Source organism: Strongylocentrotus purpuratus, unplaced genomic scaffold, assembly GCF_000002235.5.
Source record: "Strongylocentrotus purpuratus isolate Spur 01 unplaced genomic scaffold, Spur_5.0 spur5_contig_837, whole genome shotgun sequence".
NCBI classification, from domain to species: Eukaryota; Metazoa; Echinodermata; class Echinoidea; order Camarodonta; family Strongylocentrotidae; genus Strongylocentrotus; species Strongylocentrotus purpuratus.
In genome coordinates, this window is record NW_022145543.1 from 832,365 (window position 1) to 851,735 (window position 19,371).

Below are 19,371 nucleotides of genomic sequence, written 5' to 3' on the forward strand. Positions count from 1 at the left end.
CTACACATTTAAACCTAACCACTTGTTTACATGCACTCACAAACACACATAACCACATAACACACACCCACATGCACGTTTACATATGCCACCTTCATCCACTTTTTTCTGACATCTTTACCTTTTAAAAAATATTTTATGATGTGTCTGATCATGGGGTCTCATTTATATGTCTTGTTTAGCAGAATCTTATGCCCATGGATTTCTATCAATGTGTCTGTCCTATAATTTTTTTTTGTGGATGGTCTTCGCACTCATACTGGGCGTGTATGCTCTTGTGGCACCATGGGTGATTTGACATTTTCTCTTGTGACAATTGCTCCAGTACTTTTGCGTTGGTCAAATGTAGATGTATAGAGTTAGAATTGTGAATTCAATTGGGTTTTAGTTTAGCATTAGAGCTATAAGTTTGGTGTTAATTTTGTATAGAATTATGTCCAGGTTTACCGCCACAAATTCAGTGATTGTAGAAAAATGACTACAGAACAATCATTGCAGGAGCATGTGTCGTACACCATGAGCTTTGGATAATCTCTCGTAGCTAAGAAAGCCCCATGATATGTCTGGTAAACTACAGTATCGTTTAGAGGGCATAGTTTGTTTTGTTATCTCTTCCACTATGTGATGTCTCTACATGAGATGACTTAGACACAGAAAGACAAAAGGCAAGTCTGACTTGGTCAAACTACAGACACAGAATGATCTTTATTTAATATGAGATAGAATCGACCAATAAATGAGATCTTTATATAATTAATATTAATTACATCTTGACATTCATATCAAGTTAGATATATGGGAAGTTAAGGTCTGTAGCTGAATTGAATATACCATATCACAGAACATGATCCCCCATCATGCAAGAAGGACATGTACTACTTAGACCTCATCCATTATAAAGAGATAGGCAATAATCTATTATTAGTATGTGACCTAAATTGTGTAACCGTGGGCATCACGTTTGCAGTCGCTCTGGAGGTTTGGATACCCATCCACTTTAACTATATCAGTTTATCCATGACAGAAAAATGCACTAGGAAGGTAAATATTCTGGTTAGGAATTGGAAAGCAGGTTTTTTATTTTGAAATTAGATCACAAAACAAACTATTTGTAATCCTGTGGTAAACTAATCACTTTGGTTTACTTTCATACAAATGTTTTTCCCTATTTAGAAATCTTTGAGAACAACACATACAAACAAACCAAAAGACATTATTTACAATAAAAGAACATTCCCATCTGGCACTCCTTCCTGTTACTAATTGGATTAATATTTATTCAGCCAACACAAAAGAGCATTATTATAATTAAAAAAAACATTGAAGTTCATGTTACTCGGTATCCAAGTGTCTTTGGACAACACAAACTTGTATTAAAAATCCTGACCTCATTGAATGGAAGATATCATAAAAGAGCACAATAGTAATTGAAAAACATTGTAGTACATGTAACTCGGTATCCAAGTATCTTTGGACAACACAAACTTGTATTTACAATCCTAACTCATTGAATGGAACCAATTCTGACAAAGCTAGTACTTTTGTGCAGTGTTCTTATTGTCCACTCTCAGTAAACTATGGATAATTTTATTTAAAAATTTTCAAATTGTAATTTATGTTCCTCCATAGAATATTCTAATTTTAAAGTGATTTACGATTTTCTAGAATTAAGAGGATTCTAGTTAGATACAAATAGAGTTTATATTCTATTAATTTTCTCACAATTCAGTTTGATTCAAAATTGAGCTAAGAATCATTATGAGATCTCCATTATTTTTGGAGTCTTCATTGAAGTGTATTGAAGCATTTTCACTTTAGTTTAATGATGTCATACAAAGTTGAATGTTCTTTAAAGTATTGTAGAATTTACACAAACTCTGTATGTTTGCTTGATCCGTTTTTCATCGTCGGAAGTAGTGATGTATTCGATTCTAAAGGAATGGGAGGATCTTCACCGTTATTATTATTATTTCTGATATTTGTTTTAATTTTATAGTGGAAAAACAAACTCAAGAATAGCAATGTAAGTTCAATAGGCAAGAGAATTGAGTGAATGATCACACATATGTTGGAGTTGCATGTTTCCATATTAGTTGGAATGGAGGATGTCTCAGTGGAATAGTAATCACTTTGATTGTTTTCTGTGAGAGTGGTAGGAAGAGGCATTGTTGTAATTTCTGATAAAGGAGGGCAAGGATCATTGCTATCATCATCAGTTATAAACAGATCAGTATCCTTACATTCACATCTTTCTTTGTATTCAGCCAAAGTAGAAGAGCAACAAAATACTGGCTGTGACTTTCTGATAAGAATGGTCTGTTTTAATAAAGTGTCGGTATGAGTAGGATCGCTTAGGGGAGGCATCCATACACCATCCTGATAGCATTCAAACTCTCCTGATAGACTCCCAACATTAGCTGTACAGTGTATTGAGACCCAGTCTCCACCCTTATCTTCACTCACAACACATGATGCTTTACCAGGAGGATAATCAACCTGTAGCCAAATCCTGTGTGTTTGTTCGACTAGTATCTCCCCATCCTTGAATACAGACAAAATATATGTCCCTTGATCAATGCTCTTTAGATTACTTATTGTAAAATTCAGAGAGCAATTCTCAGTGTCATTTCTATTCTGAACCTTGTATCTTTGTACCTGATCTTGTGACAAAGACAGTGACGACCCATCTATAGAGCGATAAAATGCGAGTCTGTACGAATGCTGTAATGTGACTTCTGTACTGTCACATGGGTAAGGGAAAATCAAGTTAACTTCCTGCCCTTGTATTTTAGATAATTGTGTTGATTTACATCCATAAAGATTTGTGAGAATGATAGAAATGAATAATAATAAGATTTTAAATCCACCAGTCAAGGAATGAAACAAAACTTTCAACATTTTGAATTATGGTTAAATTCTGAGTTAAGTTCTCCACTTACTGCAAAGAGGAAAAAGTGATTGTCAGAACGTTATATAATTTCGAAATCTATATCACGACCAGTAATGTTTCACCTTTAACATCCAACTCAATAGGACATTTCGAGATGGAAATTGTTTGGCTAAAAGCTAACGAGTTATTTGAAATGCAAGCGTAAATGCAATCTATTCTTCAGCTAGCATTAATACGTCGTCTGGTTCTCTGACATTTACACAGGCATGAATCCTACAGTCACTGTAGTAGTAATGCACTGATTGTGTACCAGCTTTTGTTTCTGATGGATTTGTCAACTAGATATTCTTACTTCTTAACTTAGAACATTCATCAGATTGGGCAATTAGAAACTCAGCAAAAGTTGATCCATCAACCAGGACTGAATAATTCCCTTCTCAATCATCAGACTTGATTTCAATTTGATAAAACAGCGATAACTTGCAGACCATATCTCTGCATTCAGCATTCAGCTGTGGTATAGAAATGGCCATTAGAGTAGCTTCAGATGCACAAAGTGTCATATCCGTTGCCTGGATGTGTTATAAGAAAAATTGTACAACATAATTGTGGTGATAATTGCTCTATGGTCACTAGCTCTTGCTAATTTACTAACTTCCACCCAGGACCCAGCACTATATTCCTAGCCTAACTCACCTAAAATATAACCTACATGCATAACCCTATCAATACCCAATGTTTACCATATTCTTGTACATGTAATAATATAATCATTTTGTTTACCGGGAGAAGCCTCATCAGCAGTGTTGTTCCCTTCTGGATACCTGGATGTGATAGAAGAAAAAATAGAGTAGGTTGATTGTACAACACATATTGTGGAGATAGTTGCTCTATGGTCACTAGCTCTTGCTAATTTACTAACTTCCACCCAGGACCCAACACTTATTTACCTATTCCTTAGCCTAACTAATTGAACCTAAGATATAACCTAAACCCGGTCAATACCCAATCTGTTACCATGTATTGGTAATAGTACAATAATTTTGTTTACCCAGGGGAGCCCCATCAGCATTAGTGCTGTTCTACCTGTAGGCCGTGCAGTTACTTTTATCCCATCAATTGCCAGGTACCAATTTACATCTGGGTAGAGATTGGCGTATATGGCTTAATCTCTTGCTAAAGGATGTTAGTGACAGGCTTGAATTCAAACCCTTAACCGTTGGATTGATAGCCTATTGGGTGCTTTATGTTCAGAGCAAATATACTCTAACTTTAGTTTGATATAATTCTTTGTGAGTACCGGGTAGGTAGTATTATTTGCCCATGCAGCGGAGATGGTAAAGAAAATCAAATTATACACTTACCTAACTCTCTTGTCCTCAGATTGCTTAAATTTCTGCTTGTAAAACATGAAAGCACCGTAAATACACCTCCCATAAACAACCACACGAAGCTGTGTATTTCAAGTGGACAGTTTGCCTACCTGCCTTTGAAGGTCCTCTTGACAACAGGGAATATAAATAGCATCCAATCAACGAAGCCTGGAATGGTTCCGAAGTTTAGTACCCTGTGAGGTCCATGTCAACATTAGGCCCATTCACACTTTGTATGAAATATGGATCTAAATAAATTAAATCAAATCAAACGAATGAAACACTGGAAATGTATTTGATTCCTGATTTAAATCCCACTTATTTACCTGTACACATGTGAGATAAGTAAAAATGTATGTACATAAGTGTTTTTACAACAAGTCTCTTGTGGAAATAAATACAAAATCATAGAATAAAGGTTGGGTAGCTCACATCAAAGTAGAGCAGTGAGGAACTTGATTTCAGCTATGCAACCATTATTCTCTCATTTCCTTTCACATTATACATGTATATATATAGAGAGAGAGAGAGAGAGATAGAGGGAGAGAGAGAGAGAGAGAGAGATAGACGTGCAAGTGAATGCATTTACCGGTCGGTTGAACCATGTTAAGTGTTTATATTTGCTTGGACTTTCTTTGTCAGGTTATCAATAATTTTGTGATTATGCTTTGTCAGTGTGTGAACAGCCATTATGGTTTACATATCACATTCTCTGTGTGCTTGAATGTCAGGTCAAAGTCCACACAATCAAGCGTGCATTATGATTTATGAAACATAATGACAATCACGAGTCGCACACCTCACCCTCACACACACACACACACACACGCTAATAAACAACACTAAAAGGAAAGTTAACCGGTAAGAGGTTTGAAATTGATATCAAAGAAAAGTATCCATATACATGTACAACCACAAAATATAATCATACTACATAACACAGTTTGCAAACCGGAGATGAAATGTATCGATGATGTGCATAAATATATATATATATTGACTCAGAAATCGCTTTGTGAATATTAAGTTGTGGTTTCATTTTGATAACACATTAAATAATCTGCAGATACAATACTTTAAGTCTCAAATGTAGTTTAGAATGAGCCATTAAAGACACGTTGAGGTCCAAGGTTCAAAGCTAATAAATTATACATTGTTGATAGAGAGATACATGCATTTGTTTAATAGTACATATACAAATATGATAAAAAATTACTTGTTTTCTTATTCACATGTTAAACAGACTTATACAGTTTAAAGAATACATCAACAACAGCCATTACAAATTCAGATGCCATTTGAAACATAGCAGGCCGAAATATAGTGATAGATTATGTGGAATGTTGAAGTTTTTAGATTCAGATTCATTTATTCACTCATCAGTATAAAATACAATACATATACACCATAGAAACATAAATGAGTGGAGATCAGCATTAAAAATGTATATGAGTTATAATATATATATATATATATATATATATATATATATATATATATATATAAACTATTTGACCCCATTGTAAGTGAATTTTACTAGAATTACTTACATTTACAACCCGGCAGACTGGAAGAAGGCTTGGGTTGCAGATTATATGGAGAGAGGGAGAGAGAGAGAAGGTAATGAAAGAGGATATAGGTCAAGATGACCGGAAGAAAGGATTGCTAGAGGCTAAGTGATTTGTGTTATGTAACAAGAAGGAAAAAATACAAAAACACTGTAAAAAACAATCAAATAAAATAAGTTTTCGTTAATAGCGCTTAGTGTTGTTACTTAGAATGGCATTTTTTATGATTATTTTTAGAACTGGTAATCAATGAATATATCAATTATACTTTTAATCACTTGTCAAGTTGTAAGAATGATAATCATTCGTAAAAGATGTTTGAAGGCATCTTATGTGGTATCTTCTCACATACTTTACATTGTCAGTACAACCACAGAAAGCCAAAGAGCGATCTGAATAACTATTGCCTTTAGTTTAAATTGTCCTTTTTCATATTTGTGGCAGCATTGATGCAATCGATGTTTAGAAGTAAGATTCTGAATATTGCACATCCTTCATATGAGCAATAATAAAATTTGTTTTCATTGATGATGAAGGTTTTTGTGACTGTCTTTACTGAAAACTATTACCCCTCCAGCCCTCATATTCCAATATAATGCAAATAACTGTATATGAGCACCTAGCTCTATCATCAAATTTCTTATAAATTTATTTATGGGTTTTTAATTAATCTCATTGGATTATAATAATTTGTTAATTTTGTACAACAATATTTTATGAGGCTCTGAGCTTTGTGTAGCTCCAGATTGCTAAAATACAACAGTTAGGAATCATGCAACCATGAAATGCCAGACTCATGGCTGGCCGAACATTTAGACATTCAGATGAATTTTGAGTTCAAAGTTTAAGTATTTTCTAAATTGACAATTGAAATGACATTTTTTCCTTCCATATAAAACAAATAAATAACCTGTTTATGTGTATAGGTACTTAAATTTTTTAATTTTTTAATTGTTTTTTGCGTCGCTATGAAAAAAAAAAACACTTTGTAATTAACGCTGACTTGGGAATGGAAAAAAATTATAAGATATAAACAGTGGTTATAAAATTATTGTGAAACATCTCATTGATTTAATTTCATATTCTTGTTTTCTAGGAGTTCATTATTAAATTGCGAGAAGATGATAGAACTACTGACATCATATCTAACAACATCGTACAACACTCAGTTAGTAAGTATTGCACAATTAATCTGTTTCTTTTGTTTGTTGCTTATTTCTTAGAGCATTCTTGTATATAATAGAACATTTATTAGAACAATTCTGAGATGATTTTCTCCAGGTTTCAAAATTGCTTTCTCAAAGAGTTATATTGCTGAAGTGTTTTCTTTCTTTCTCACTTAAAATTTGTTTAAACATTTGTTAAAAAATCATGAAATTCATTGTGGATGACTTTCATCGTGAAACAAAGTGGCTTCGTAATAGCTTCTATGCTTAACATGTAGAGTTGTTTCGTTTTATGGATCTAAGAAAGTTCAGACAGCAAGACAGCTAGAACAAATCAATGATGATATTAAAACATAATATCACTTAAACTTAATTTTCATATTTTTATCTTTGATAATCAATTGCCTTACTGGTATGATTAATCAAAGCTAAACCATAATCATCCATTATACTCAAACCATTCCTATTGAGATTTTTCTGATTAACAAGGGTGTGTTTGTTACCACTTTATATTTCCAATTTATAGTACATTTTAATTGACAATAAAACCCAAACAACAATATGGTGTTTGGATATACGGTTTCATTAATGTATTACAGTCTGCCATCTAACCTCTATCCTCTCAATAATGTTTATATATTTGTAAAAGTAAAAAGTACAGTAAAGAAAAAGGGACAAGAAATTTTTTGTTCTTTCATTTGGGCCTGAAAATTGTACTTTGAATTTTTAGTTGTTTAACTGTTGTATTAATATATTTTCCAGCTTTGTTTGTTTGGCATCGAAGCCATTCTGAAAGAGGATTTAATCTCGTCCGACGTGGCTCTTAGTCTTCTCAGTTCTCACCTTACATCATTGCAGGGTAGCCAAGATAAAGCTATCAGGGAAAAGTCTCTCAAGGTATGAATTTTCATACAATGCATATTTATACAGATGTCTATGAATATTCATGGTGTGTGGGTGAGTGTGGGTGTGTGTATGGCAGATTTGTATCAATCAGATCTCATAATATTCATTTATAGAGGAACTGCCCTCCACCCTCATGGCGTCTCCATTTTCTTGATAATGTGACGTACTATAGTCGTTTATCAAGTAAATGCATTCAAATTTATGGATGCTTCCTTTCCAAGTGTGTGTAGTGAGTGCACTTCATATTATAAAGAAAATAGCTGCACCCGTGTCATGCCAAAAGTCATTACATCATACCATGTATATCTTCATTTGTATATCTCCTGTATTTTCATAAGGAATATTCTACATCAATAGGCAGGAATAAATCTCAGCTTTCAGAATACCTACACTTATTCTTTGGGGTGAGGTTTCCTTTAATCACTGAGCACAGGCTGAGCACCCTTCCAAGTGAGGCACAGGATAGAAATGCAGATGGTTCAAATATCCATGGAGATGTTTATTTATCATAATTATCAGAACAAATGCATGTGTAGTAAGATTCACTTTGTAATCCTAAAGCCTTTTGCTTGTCACCTATGGAACTTTAGATTTTAAAAATTGAAATGCTCATGGGGTATTTTTTTTTCTTTCATTAAAGTCCTGTCTCAATTCTTTCTTTTTTTCAGATTTTACGTCAGTTGGAGAGGCTTGAAGCAGACACCAGTCTAGATCAGCCACTGATGCCGGAGAGCCAGCTCATCTTCCAGTCAGTATTAGAAGCTGCTGAGGCTGAAATACCAGCATCCTCGGCTAACACAACTCCACTGAAAACTGTTCTGCCAAGAGATGCCTTTTCTTCCTCAGACGGAGCACCAAAATCATCTGGAGGATCTTTGTTCAGTGGTATGACCGTAGCGACCAGATCGCCAGTAGCTCCTGGAGGGAAGACCTCAACAGGGATGTCTTCGAGTTCTGCCAGTAGGCACAAGGAAGCTGAAGAAGGACATTCAGTAGCTGATCTGCTAATAGACACCCAGTTCATGTCAAAGTCAGACTCGTCAGAAACAAACTTACTCCTTTCTGACACTAAGCCAAGTTCAGTAACAAATAATCGGACACAAGGAGAGTTCACACAGGTAATGAGTGCACCTGCTGCTTATAGCTTAAGTAATGTAAACCCTGCAGCAACATCAGTACATCAGAAATCTGTTGATCCAGAGGCATCTCAGCACAGTAGGGTGGATCCTATAATGTCCAGAGAGGCAGGGTTCGCTGACCTGTGGAACACGGTGTCCCCCAAGGAAGCATCTTCTGACCCAAAGGCTTCATCAAACCAAGTTCTCTCACAGCTCAGTACAGCAACGCCACAGGTTGATATGCCTTCACAACATCCTCATCCTAGCATGACCTTACAACAGCCAGTCATGTCAGCACAGCATATTTCCCAGATGTACCCTCAGCTATCATCGATCACCCTGAGTGGGATGACCTCGACACCGATCAATCTTGCCAAAAAACCAACCACGGGGTTTGGATTTGTTGTGGACAATGATGATGAGAAGCAGAAAGCAGGAGCAAGTAGAGATGCCTTTAGTTTCATCCAAGATGCAATGAAAGATAGCAAATCATGATGACTAATTAAAGAGGAAATTAACCTCACATGGGATACCCTTACATGTAGAGACAACTGTAGTGATTGGCCTCCTATCAGTTTAGAATATAAGCCCCTTAAAAACAGTTTGAACACTCAAGTTGAATCAATTTTTAGCTCTCTCGTCATGGCATAATTAATCATCACTTGATTATTATCATTAGAAATTGTGTCTATTCCCCTTTAAAATGACGCCATATGTAAACAATTTTCCAGCCAGAGAGTGAGTAGCACAACATAATATAGGGCGGGGTAAAGAGGTGAGCACTGCATGGTATTGGTATGCATAGCACTCTTTTTTTCTTAGACACAAGTGTGATTTATGACATTGAGGCTTTTGTTTCCCAACTGGTCATCCTTGAATGGCAAATTCTGAAGAATCTGATATTGAAATTCATGCATTATGGTGACATGTCAGGCAAGATTCAATTTACTGATTGGTGATCAACTTTCTGAGTGTACAATACATATGGGATGCAGTAACTTTTCGGATCTAAATTGTGTAAATCTGATATGAAAAATCTGGTATTAAAAAATGTGCCAGACTCTATGTGATAAAGTCATGAAAGCTTGCAGCAAAAAAAACCTCAATCGTATCATGGCAAGGGGTAGGAGGTGGAATCTGCCTCCCTCATCCCTTTTAGTTTAAAAGGGGAAGTCCACCCTGATATTTTTTTTTGGTTTTGATAAAATCAGAAAAATGAGAGAGGCTAATTAGTGGAAGTTTGAGCAAAATTCAATTAAAATAGGAAAGTTATGAATTTTGAATTTGTTATCAGTTGCGTATTTTGCGAGCTCCTCTCCAATTTTCTCTATACAGAAAATGTTATAAACTTCATTTCCTTAGATACTGGTGACAGAATGAATTTTCTCATATAGGGGATGTATAAAAACGTATGTGAGATAATTTAATTTAGGGTTAATGACTGATTTAAAATTTTCATGAGGGAAACTAGACATTTTTAAAGTGTTTTAGTACTGGGCAAATGGGAGGGGAGCTCGCAAAGATTTGTCACAGAGTTGCCAATTTTGATTTGATTGATCGCACCTTCAAAAATTCATAACATTCTAATTTTTAATCAGTTTTGGCTCAAGCTTTTACTGACCTGTTTCTCCCATTTTTCTGCTTTTATTAAAACCAACTTAATACCAGGGTAGTTAGTGTTAAGCATGTTCACACCCGTAAAAAGATGAGGGTAAAAATACTGTTAGCACTTTGGTCAGTTACATTTACGTTGTGACCCAAAAAAGCTTTATGAGAAACCATTGTTATTGTTAATCAGGTAGGCCTAGTTGTATTTCCGTTCATCTCTTTCAAGCATCTCATTTATTATTTGTCTTTCCAAATGTCTGTTTTTCTGCAATGTTTGTTTGGTGGGGGGGGGGGGTTCTTGGTCACAATGGTTCACGCCTTTCCACAATAGTAAATATCTCTTTTGTGTATAAAAGCATGATTGCTTTTTAACAAGTGCAATAAAGTAAATCCAACATTATTTTTCTTTTATTGTTAGCTTTGATTTTTGTATGTCTGTTTGTATTTATTGTTACTGTCTTCAATGTTAAGTCAAGTCTCTTGTTATTGCTTTCTTATAAGCCGACTAATACCCCCTTCACATGCATGGATTTTTCTTACGAGTCCTTACGAATCGCCAACTCGTAGTCAATCGTAAGCATTCGTAAATAACTCGCTGGTATCCGTAAATGACTCGTAAAATTTGTGTAACGATTTGTTACGGTTGGTTTATGATTTGTTCACGGATTATTACGATGAGATTGTTACGATGGGTTAACGGATTGTTACGGGTTATTACAGGCATTTTATGTGTAGTTACGAGTACTTTACAGATAAATACGTTTACGCTCCATATTCTTACGTATTGTTGACGATTTAGGGAAAGGTATAGAAGCTGCAAAATCGTGATGACTCATAAATACTTGTAACTAACTCGTAACTATTCGTAACAACACGTAAACGGGTTGTAATATGCTCGTAAGTTGCTCATAGTCATCCGTGACAACTCATAACAAATCGTGGAATTTTGCCGTATAAATAAATAGCTCGTAACAACTCTTAAATCGGTCGTAAAAGAGGCCAAATCATAGGATTTGTGAAAATCTGTGAATTGGTGCGATCTTTATAAGGACTCGTAAGAAAAATCTGTGTATGTGAAGGGGGTATCATAGTAGAACAGATAGGAACAGGAGGTTTTAAAAAAGAAATAAAGAAAAAATCTAACTTCGAGTAAGAGTCGGCCAACTATAAATGCAATTTTGTCATGTAGCTGTGGTGGCATGACTTCAAATACAATTTTCAGAAGAATCCTGTTATAGTTTTATTGGTGCATAATACCCCCTTCACATACACAGATTTTTCTTACAATTCCTTACGAATCGCACAAGTTCATGGATCATCCACAAATCCTTACGATTTGGCCACTTTTGCGATCGATTTACGAGTTGTTATATACGAGTTATTACGAGATATTTACGGTTTATCACAGTCTATTACGAGTTATTACGATGTATTTACGGCAAAAGTCCAAGGTTGACACGGATAACTATGAGCAACTGACGTATTAGTTACGAGTTAGTTACGAATATTTACGAGTCCTTATGATTTTTAGCCCAAAAATAATAGCTGAAAATGAAGTGTTCGAATTTGCAGCTTTTATACCTTTCCCCAAATCGTAAACAGTTTGTAAGCATACGTAAAGTATACGTATCTATTCTTAAAGTACTCGTAACTACACGTAAAGTGCTTGTTATAACCCGTAATGATACGTAAAGCCATCGTATCACGGCCCGAATGAAATGGTAAACAACACGTAAGCACTCGTAAATAATCCGTAAATAAATCATAAACCATAACAAATCGTTAAATTTTTTGGTTACGAGTCATCTATGGATTCTTACGAGCAGTTTATGGATGGTTACGTGTTGCGAGCGGTTTACGGGAAAATAAATCCATGGACAATCGTAAGAAGATTTTTGACATGTCAAAAAATTGCCTCTCCTTTCATGGATCCTTACAAGTTTTTACGAGTTGTGACGAGTTATTTACGAATACCAGCAAATCTACGGATGCTTGCGATTAACTACGAGTTGGCGATCCGTAAGGACTCGTAAGAAAAATCTGTGTATGTGAAGGGGGTATTAACCTGCAATGACACATTACCCTAAAAATAATTAAGATAGAGATGGTAATTTGTAACATCTCATTACCAAATCAAGTAGTAGACATGGATCCATGACCTCACAGACTTGACCACGTTGTCAATTGGATGCCCTTTGAGTAGAATGTTTGAAATTACATATATTTTTCCTCTCTCTCTCGCTCTCCCTTTGTGATTGTTCTGCTTTTAATCAAAGAGACATTGAAACAGGTTTGACTCTTCCTCAAAAGGCAGACTTGGTGTTCTTCCTAACATACGGGCTGTTACTGCCAACTTGCCCCAGTGTCGCAAACAATTCATATTTGCCAAACAGACTACAGTGGAAACTTGTTGTAACAAGGACACTGGGGCCATGAAAATTACCTTGGTATCAGGTTCTAACAAGTATCTCATCCAAGAATATGGATGTTCCACCTTCTGCTTTTAAAAATTGTCACTCACACACACAGACACAGTCACACAGCAAAACTCTCAAATCAACCAGTCCATCTACCAACTTTTTACAAAGAAATTTTCATCAAAAAAGCACTCGGAGACAATTTTGTACTCAGTTATTCTGTATTTAATTCAACAGGACTTGCAATCCGGTGCAAAAGGTGAACACAATCTGACATTTTTTGGCATTTGGCATTATTAAACATCTTTCCTACTCTTAATCAAAATGCAATCATGTACAATCATTTTATTTAGGAAAGCGAAATTCATGAAACCTTACAAATTCTATTTTGTACTTGTATGAGTAGCTCCATGCTAAAATGCATTTCGATATAGTATGATACATTTACATTCAAATGGGAAGGAAATACAGGAAGCGTAAAATGTATTTGCATAGGTGGTTTTAAAAAAAGTGACTGGGGAAACTTTGACTTTGATATGAGACTCTTGAGTCATACAGATTTCACCATTACTGTCATCATTAATAGAATCAAAATAAACAGTCGGACAGGTATTTCAAACATTATGCTGAAGTCAGGAGAGTTACAGTTAAGAATAATGATAAAAGTAGGGTGGTTATAACAACAAATTTGTATCAATCTAACTTCATATTCCAGAGATGAGAAAATATATTTGGCAACAATGTTGCAACGGTTTTTGTTTTCTCACTATTTGTACTTGTATTTTTTTACTTTGAGATGGATCGAGAGACATGGGTTTGGTTAGCTCCTATTTTACTGACTGCAAGGATTGAGAAAGTAGATGACCAAATGGCCAAAACAGCATGAAAATTAATAAAAATGTAGTAAACATGAAGCGTATACGGCAAACATTCAAGTAGCCAGATATAATTCATGAGTTTATCTATCCAAAACATAGTACTGAATTTAATGACCTGCAACTTTATGAACATATTGCAAATACATGTACATGTACACTGTTTAACACTTACACACATCTTCCCAAATGGTTTGTGCAAAGGACATTTACAGCAAAGGTTGCTTTTCTCTATTACATTGTCAGTATGGGTTGACATGATACATAAAGGAGCATAGCAACTCATTTTAGTGATTCATGGTGTATGTGATTCCATTTATATATGGAGTGGAAAATAAATAACAGCAGCATGACTACAATAAACACAAACATGGAATGAATAATCACTGATTTGAGATCGTTTTCTTTCATTCTTTTTGTCGAGCTGGATACCAATTTCAAACCTGTGATTTACTGTCATTTGGAAATCTGTGAGAAAAATAACGCAAACAAACATACAAAAAGACATTATTTAATATAATAAAACATTTTCATCAAGTACTCCTTTTTGTAACTGGAGAGATATTCATTCAGCCATCATAAAGGAACACAATAGTAATTCAAAAACATTGAAGTACATGTAACTCAGTGTCCAAGTGTCTTAGGACAACAAAACTTGTATTTAAAATCCTGACCTCATTGAATGGAAGACATCATAAAAGAACATAATTCAAAAACATGATAGTACAATGTAACTCAGTATTAAAGTGTCTTTGATCAACAAAAACTTGTATTTACAATCCTGACCTCATTGAATGGAAGACATCATAAAAGAGCATAATAGTCATTCAAAAACATAGAAGTACATGTAACTCAGTATATAAGTGTCTTTTGACATCAAACCCTGTAAACAATCCTGACACATTGAATTGAAGCCATCATAAGAGAACATAATAGTGATTAACAAACATAGAAGTACATGTAACTCAGTATATAAGTTTCGTTGGTCAACAAAAACTTGTATTTACAATCCTGACCTCATTGAATCGAAGACATCATAAAAGGACATAATATTAATTAAAAAACATTGAAGTTCATGTAACACAGTATGAAAGTGTCTTTGGACAACAGAAACTTGTATTTACAATCCTGACCTCATTGAATGGAAGACATCAAAAAAGAACATGATATTAATTCAAAAACATTGAAATTCATGTAACACAGTGTGAAAGTGTCTTTTGACATCAAACCCTGTAAACAATCCTGACACATTGAATTGAAGCCATCATAAGAGAACATAATAGTGATTAACAAACATAGAAGTACATGTAACTCAGTATATAAGTGTCGTTGGTCAACAAAAACTTGTATTTACAATCCTGACCTCATTGAATCGAAGACATCATAAAAGGACATAATATTAATTAAAAAACATTGAAGTTCATGTAACACAGTATGAAAGTGTCTTTGGACAACAGAAACTTGTATTTACAATCCTGACCTCATTGAATGGAAGACATCAAAAAAGAACATGATATTAATTCAAAAACATTGAAATTCATGTAACACAGTGTGAAAGTGTCTTTGGACAACAGAAACTTGTATTTACAATCCTGACTTCATTGAATGGAAGACATCATAAAAGAACATAATATTAATTCAAAAACATTGAAGTTCATGTAACACAGTATGAAAGTGTCTTTGGACAACAGAAACTTGTATTTACAATCCTGACCTCATTGAAAGGAAGACATCATAAAAGAACATAATTCATAAACATTGAAGTACATGCAACTCAGTATGAAAGTGTCTTTGGACAACAGAAACTTGTATTTACAATCCTGACCTCATTGAAAGGAAGACATCATAAAAGAACATAATATTAATTCAAAAACATTGAAGTTCATGTAATACAGTATGAAAGTGTCTTTGGACAACAGAAACTTGTATTTACAATCCTGACCTCAATGAATGGAAGACATCATAAAAGAACATAATATTAATTCAAAAACATTGAAGTTCATGTAATACAGTATGAAAGTGTCTTTGGACAACAGAAACTTGTATTTACAATCCTGACCTCATTGAAAGGAAGACATCATAAAAGAACATAATATTAATTCAAAAACATTGAAGTTCATGTAACACAGTATGAAAGTGTCTTTGGACAACAGAAACTTGTATTTACAATCCTGACCTCATCGAATGGAAGACATCATAAAAGAACATAATTCAAAAACATTGAAGTACATGCAACTCAGTATGAAAGTGTCTTTGGACAACAGAAACTTGTATTTACAATCCTGACCTCATTGAAAGAAGACATCATAAAAGAACATAATATTAATTCAAAAACATTGAAATTCATGTAATACAGTATGAAAGTGTCTTTGGACAACAGAAACTTGTATTTACAACCCTGACCTCAATGAATGGAAGACATCATAAAAGAACATAATATTAATTCAAAAACATTGAAGTTCATGTAATACAGTATGAAAGTGTCTTTGGACAACAGAAACTTGTATTTACAATCCTGACCTCATTGAAAGGAAGACATCATAAAAGAACATAATTCAAAAACATTGAAGTACATGCAACTCAGTATGAAAGTGTCTTTGGACAACAGAAACTTGTATTTACAATCCTGACCTCATTGAAAGGAAGACATCATAAAAGAACATAATATTAATTCAAAAACATTGAAGTTCATGTAATAACGTATGAAAGTGTCTTTGGACAACAGAAACTTGTATTTACAACCCTGACCTCAATGAATGGAAGACATCATAAAAGAACATAATATTAATTCAAAAACATTGAAGTTCATGTAACACAGTGTAAATGTGTCTTTGGCTGTGTTCTTGTTGTTGTTTTTCGTTCTCAAGAAACTTGTCTCAATAAAGTATGGACAATTTTATTTAATCTTTTTCAAACAGTATTTTATCCTCCTGTAAATTAAAATTTAAACGTGATTTACAATTATTTAGAATAAACAGAATTATAATTATAGTTAAATTGTGTGTAGGCCTATACTCTATTACTTTTCTCACAATTTAGTTCAATTCCAAAATGAGCTTACAATCAGTATGAGATATCCATAATGTTATTTGGGTTCTTAATTAAACTATAAATTTGCCTTTTAAGTCGGGTTTAATGATGGCATATGTAGTCAAATGTTTTTCAAAATTTTGTAAACTGAATCTTTAATTTTTTCTTGATCAATTTGTCATATTCTGACCGTAAAGTAGTAATGTATCCGATTGTGGAGAAAAATCTTTACCGTTTTTAGTGTTTACGACCTTTGTTTTTCATTTTATAATGGAAAAACAAACTCAAGAATAGCAGTATAACTTCAATAGGTAAGAACATTGACTGAATGATCACACATTTGTTGGAGATGCATTTGTCCATATTGATCGGAAGGGAAGACATCATAGTGGAATAGTAATCACTCTGATTGTTTTCTGTGAGAGTGAAAAGAAGAGGCATTGTTGTAATTTCTAAAGGAGGGCAAGGGTCATTGCTAACATCATCAGTTATATTCAGGCCAGTATCATTACATTCACATCTTAATTTGTATTCATCCAAAGTAGAAGAACAACAATATACTGGCTGTGATTTTCTGATGAGAATGGTCTGTTTCAACAATGTGCCAGTTTCACTGGGGTCAGTAAGGGAAGGCATCCATACACCATCCTGATAGCATTCAATCTTCCCTAATAGACTCCCAACATTAGCTGTACAGTCTATTGAAACCCAGTCTCTACCCTTTCCTTCACTCACATCACATGATGCCTTACCAGGAGGATAGTCTATTTGCAGTTCGACTCTTGTTGTGTGATCAACAATTGACTGCCCATCCTTGTAAACCGATGAGATGTATTTCCCTGCATCATTTCTCATTAGATTAGTTATTGTAAGATCCAGAGAGCAGTTTCCATTTTTGTTTCTATTCTGCACTTGGAATCTTTGGAGCTGAACTCGAGGCAATGACAGCGCTGACCCGTCTGTCGAGCGATAAAATGGGGCGCTGAGCGAATGCTGTAAAGTGACTTCTGTACTGTCACATGGATATGGGAAAATCAAGTTAGCTTCTTGCCCTTGTATTTTATATAATGTTGTGGATTTACATCCATATAGATTTATGAGAATAATAGAAATTAATAATAATGGAATATTAAATCCACCGGTCAAGGAATGAAACAAAACTTTCAACATATTGAATTAGGGTTAGGTTCAGATTTCCCTCCAAAATACTGAAAGGTTCTTCAGAAACTGCGAAGAGGAGAAAATGATTGTCAGAATTCTATATAATTCACAAACAGTTATGTTGCACCTTTGACATCCAACTCAATAGCAAATTTTCAGATGGTATGATGTGTCCAAAATGTAAACAATCTATGCTTTAGCTAGCATTCATACATAATCTGGTTCTGTCACATACACAGGCATGAATTCTGCAGTAACTGTAGGCGCAATGTACTGTTTTGTGTTCCAGTTTTTTTTTTGATGGATCTGTCAACTGAAGATTCTGACTAATTCTCTTCCTTTATCATCAGGCGCAATTTCAATTTCATGAAACAGCGATAACCTGCTGAACATATATCTCCATTTAGGATTCAGATGTGGTGTAGAAATGGCCATTGGAGTAGCTTTAGATGCACGTAATCAGTTGCCTGGAATTAGAAGAAAAATTAGAGTAGGTGGATTGTACGACACAAATTGTGGTGATAAAGTTGGTCTATGATCACTAGCTATTGCTAATTTATATATTTTCCACCCAGGACCCAACACTGTATACCTATCCCTTAGCTCTATAGTCTTACCAACCCAAACTATAACCTAAAACCCTATCATAACCCAATCGGGAGAGCCAGGAGGGTCAAATCTGACTGACATGAGCGCTATACAAGAACCCATTATTATTATTATTATTATTACCATATGCTGGTGATAGTATAATAATTTTGTTTACCAAGGGAAGATAGCCTCATTAGCATCAGTGCTGTTCTCCCTGCATCAATTAATTTTATGCCAGCAATTGCCAGGTACCCATTTACATCTAAGTGAAGAGTGGCACATGTGGTTTAATCTCTTGCCATAAGATGTTAGTGCCAGGGTGGGATTCAAACCCTTATCCCCTTGGATTGAGATTCAAGGGAATGAACCACTATACCATGACACCTCCATATATGTTTTGAGATCAAAACAGTACATAAAGCTTGGAGCAAAGAATGGATCACCAATAGCCCAGTAGGTACTTTAAGTTCAGAACAGATATACTCTGACTTTATTTTGATATACTTCTTTGTGATTCGGTAGTATCATTCGCTCATGCAGCAGAGATGGTCAAGAAAAACAAATTATACACTTACCTAACTCGTTGTCTTCAGATCATTTTGTTGCTTAAAGATTCTTCTTGTAAAACATGAAGTTATATGCAGCTCCAATGAAAACCACATATACCT

The 19,371-nt window shown here is 34.5% G+C and overlaps 1 protein-coding gene and 1 long non-coding RNA gene across 2 annotated transcripts in view; one reads left to right on the top strand and one right to left on the bottom strand.

The window, feature by feature from the left end:
• The window catches only part of LOC115918663 (AP-4 complex accessory subunit tepsin-like), a 35,330-nt gene extending 24,326 nt beyond the window's left edge, over nucleotides 1-11,004 (top strand). The window contains exons 11-13 of the mRNA XM_030986329.1: nucleotides 6,928-7,003; nucleotides 7,760-7,894; nucleotides 8,572-11,004. Coding sequence (XP_030842189.1) covers nucleotides 6,928-7,003; nucleotides 7,760-7,894; nucleotides 8,572-9,516 — 1,156 coding nt within the window. The 3' untranslated portion in view covers nucleotides 9,517-11,004. The remainder of the gene's footprint in view (nucleotides 1-6,927; nucleotides 7,004-7,759; nucleotides 7,895-8,571) is intronic.
• On the bottom strand, nucleotides 1,999-4,736 carry LOC105445864. Its single transcript, XR_973539.2, has 3 exons — nucleotides 4,255-4,736; nucleotides 3,674-3,714; nucleotides 1,999-3,462 (listed from the first exon to the last, which is right to left on the bottom strand). It is a non-coding gene; the product is annotated as an uncharacterized LOC105445864 (long non-coding RNA).
• Nucleotides 11,005-19,371: the final 8,367 nt, after the last annotated feature.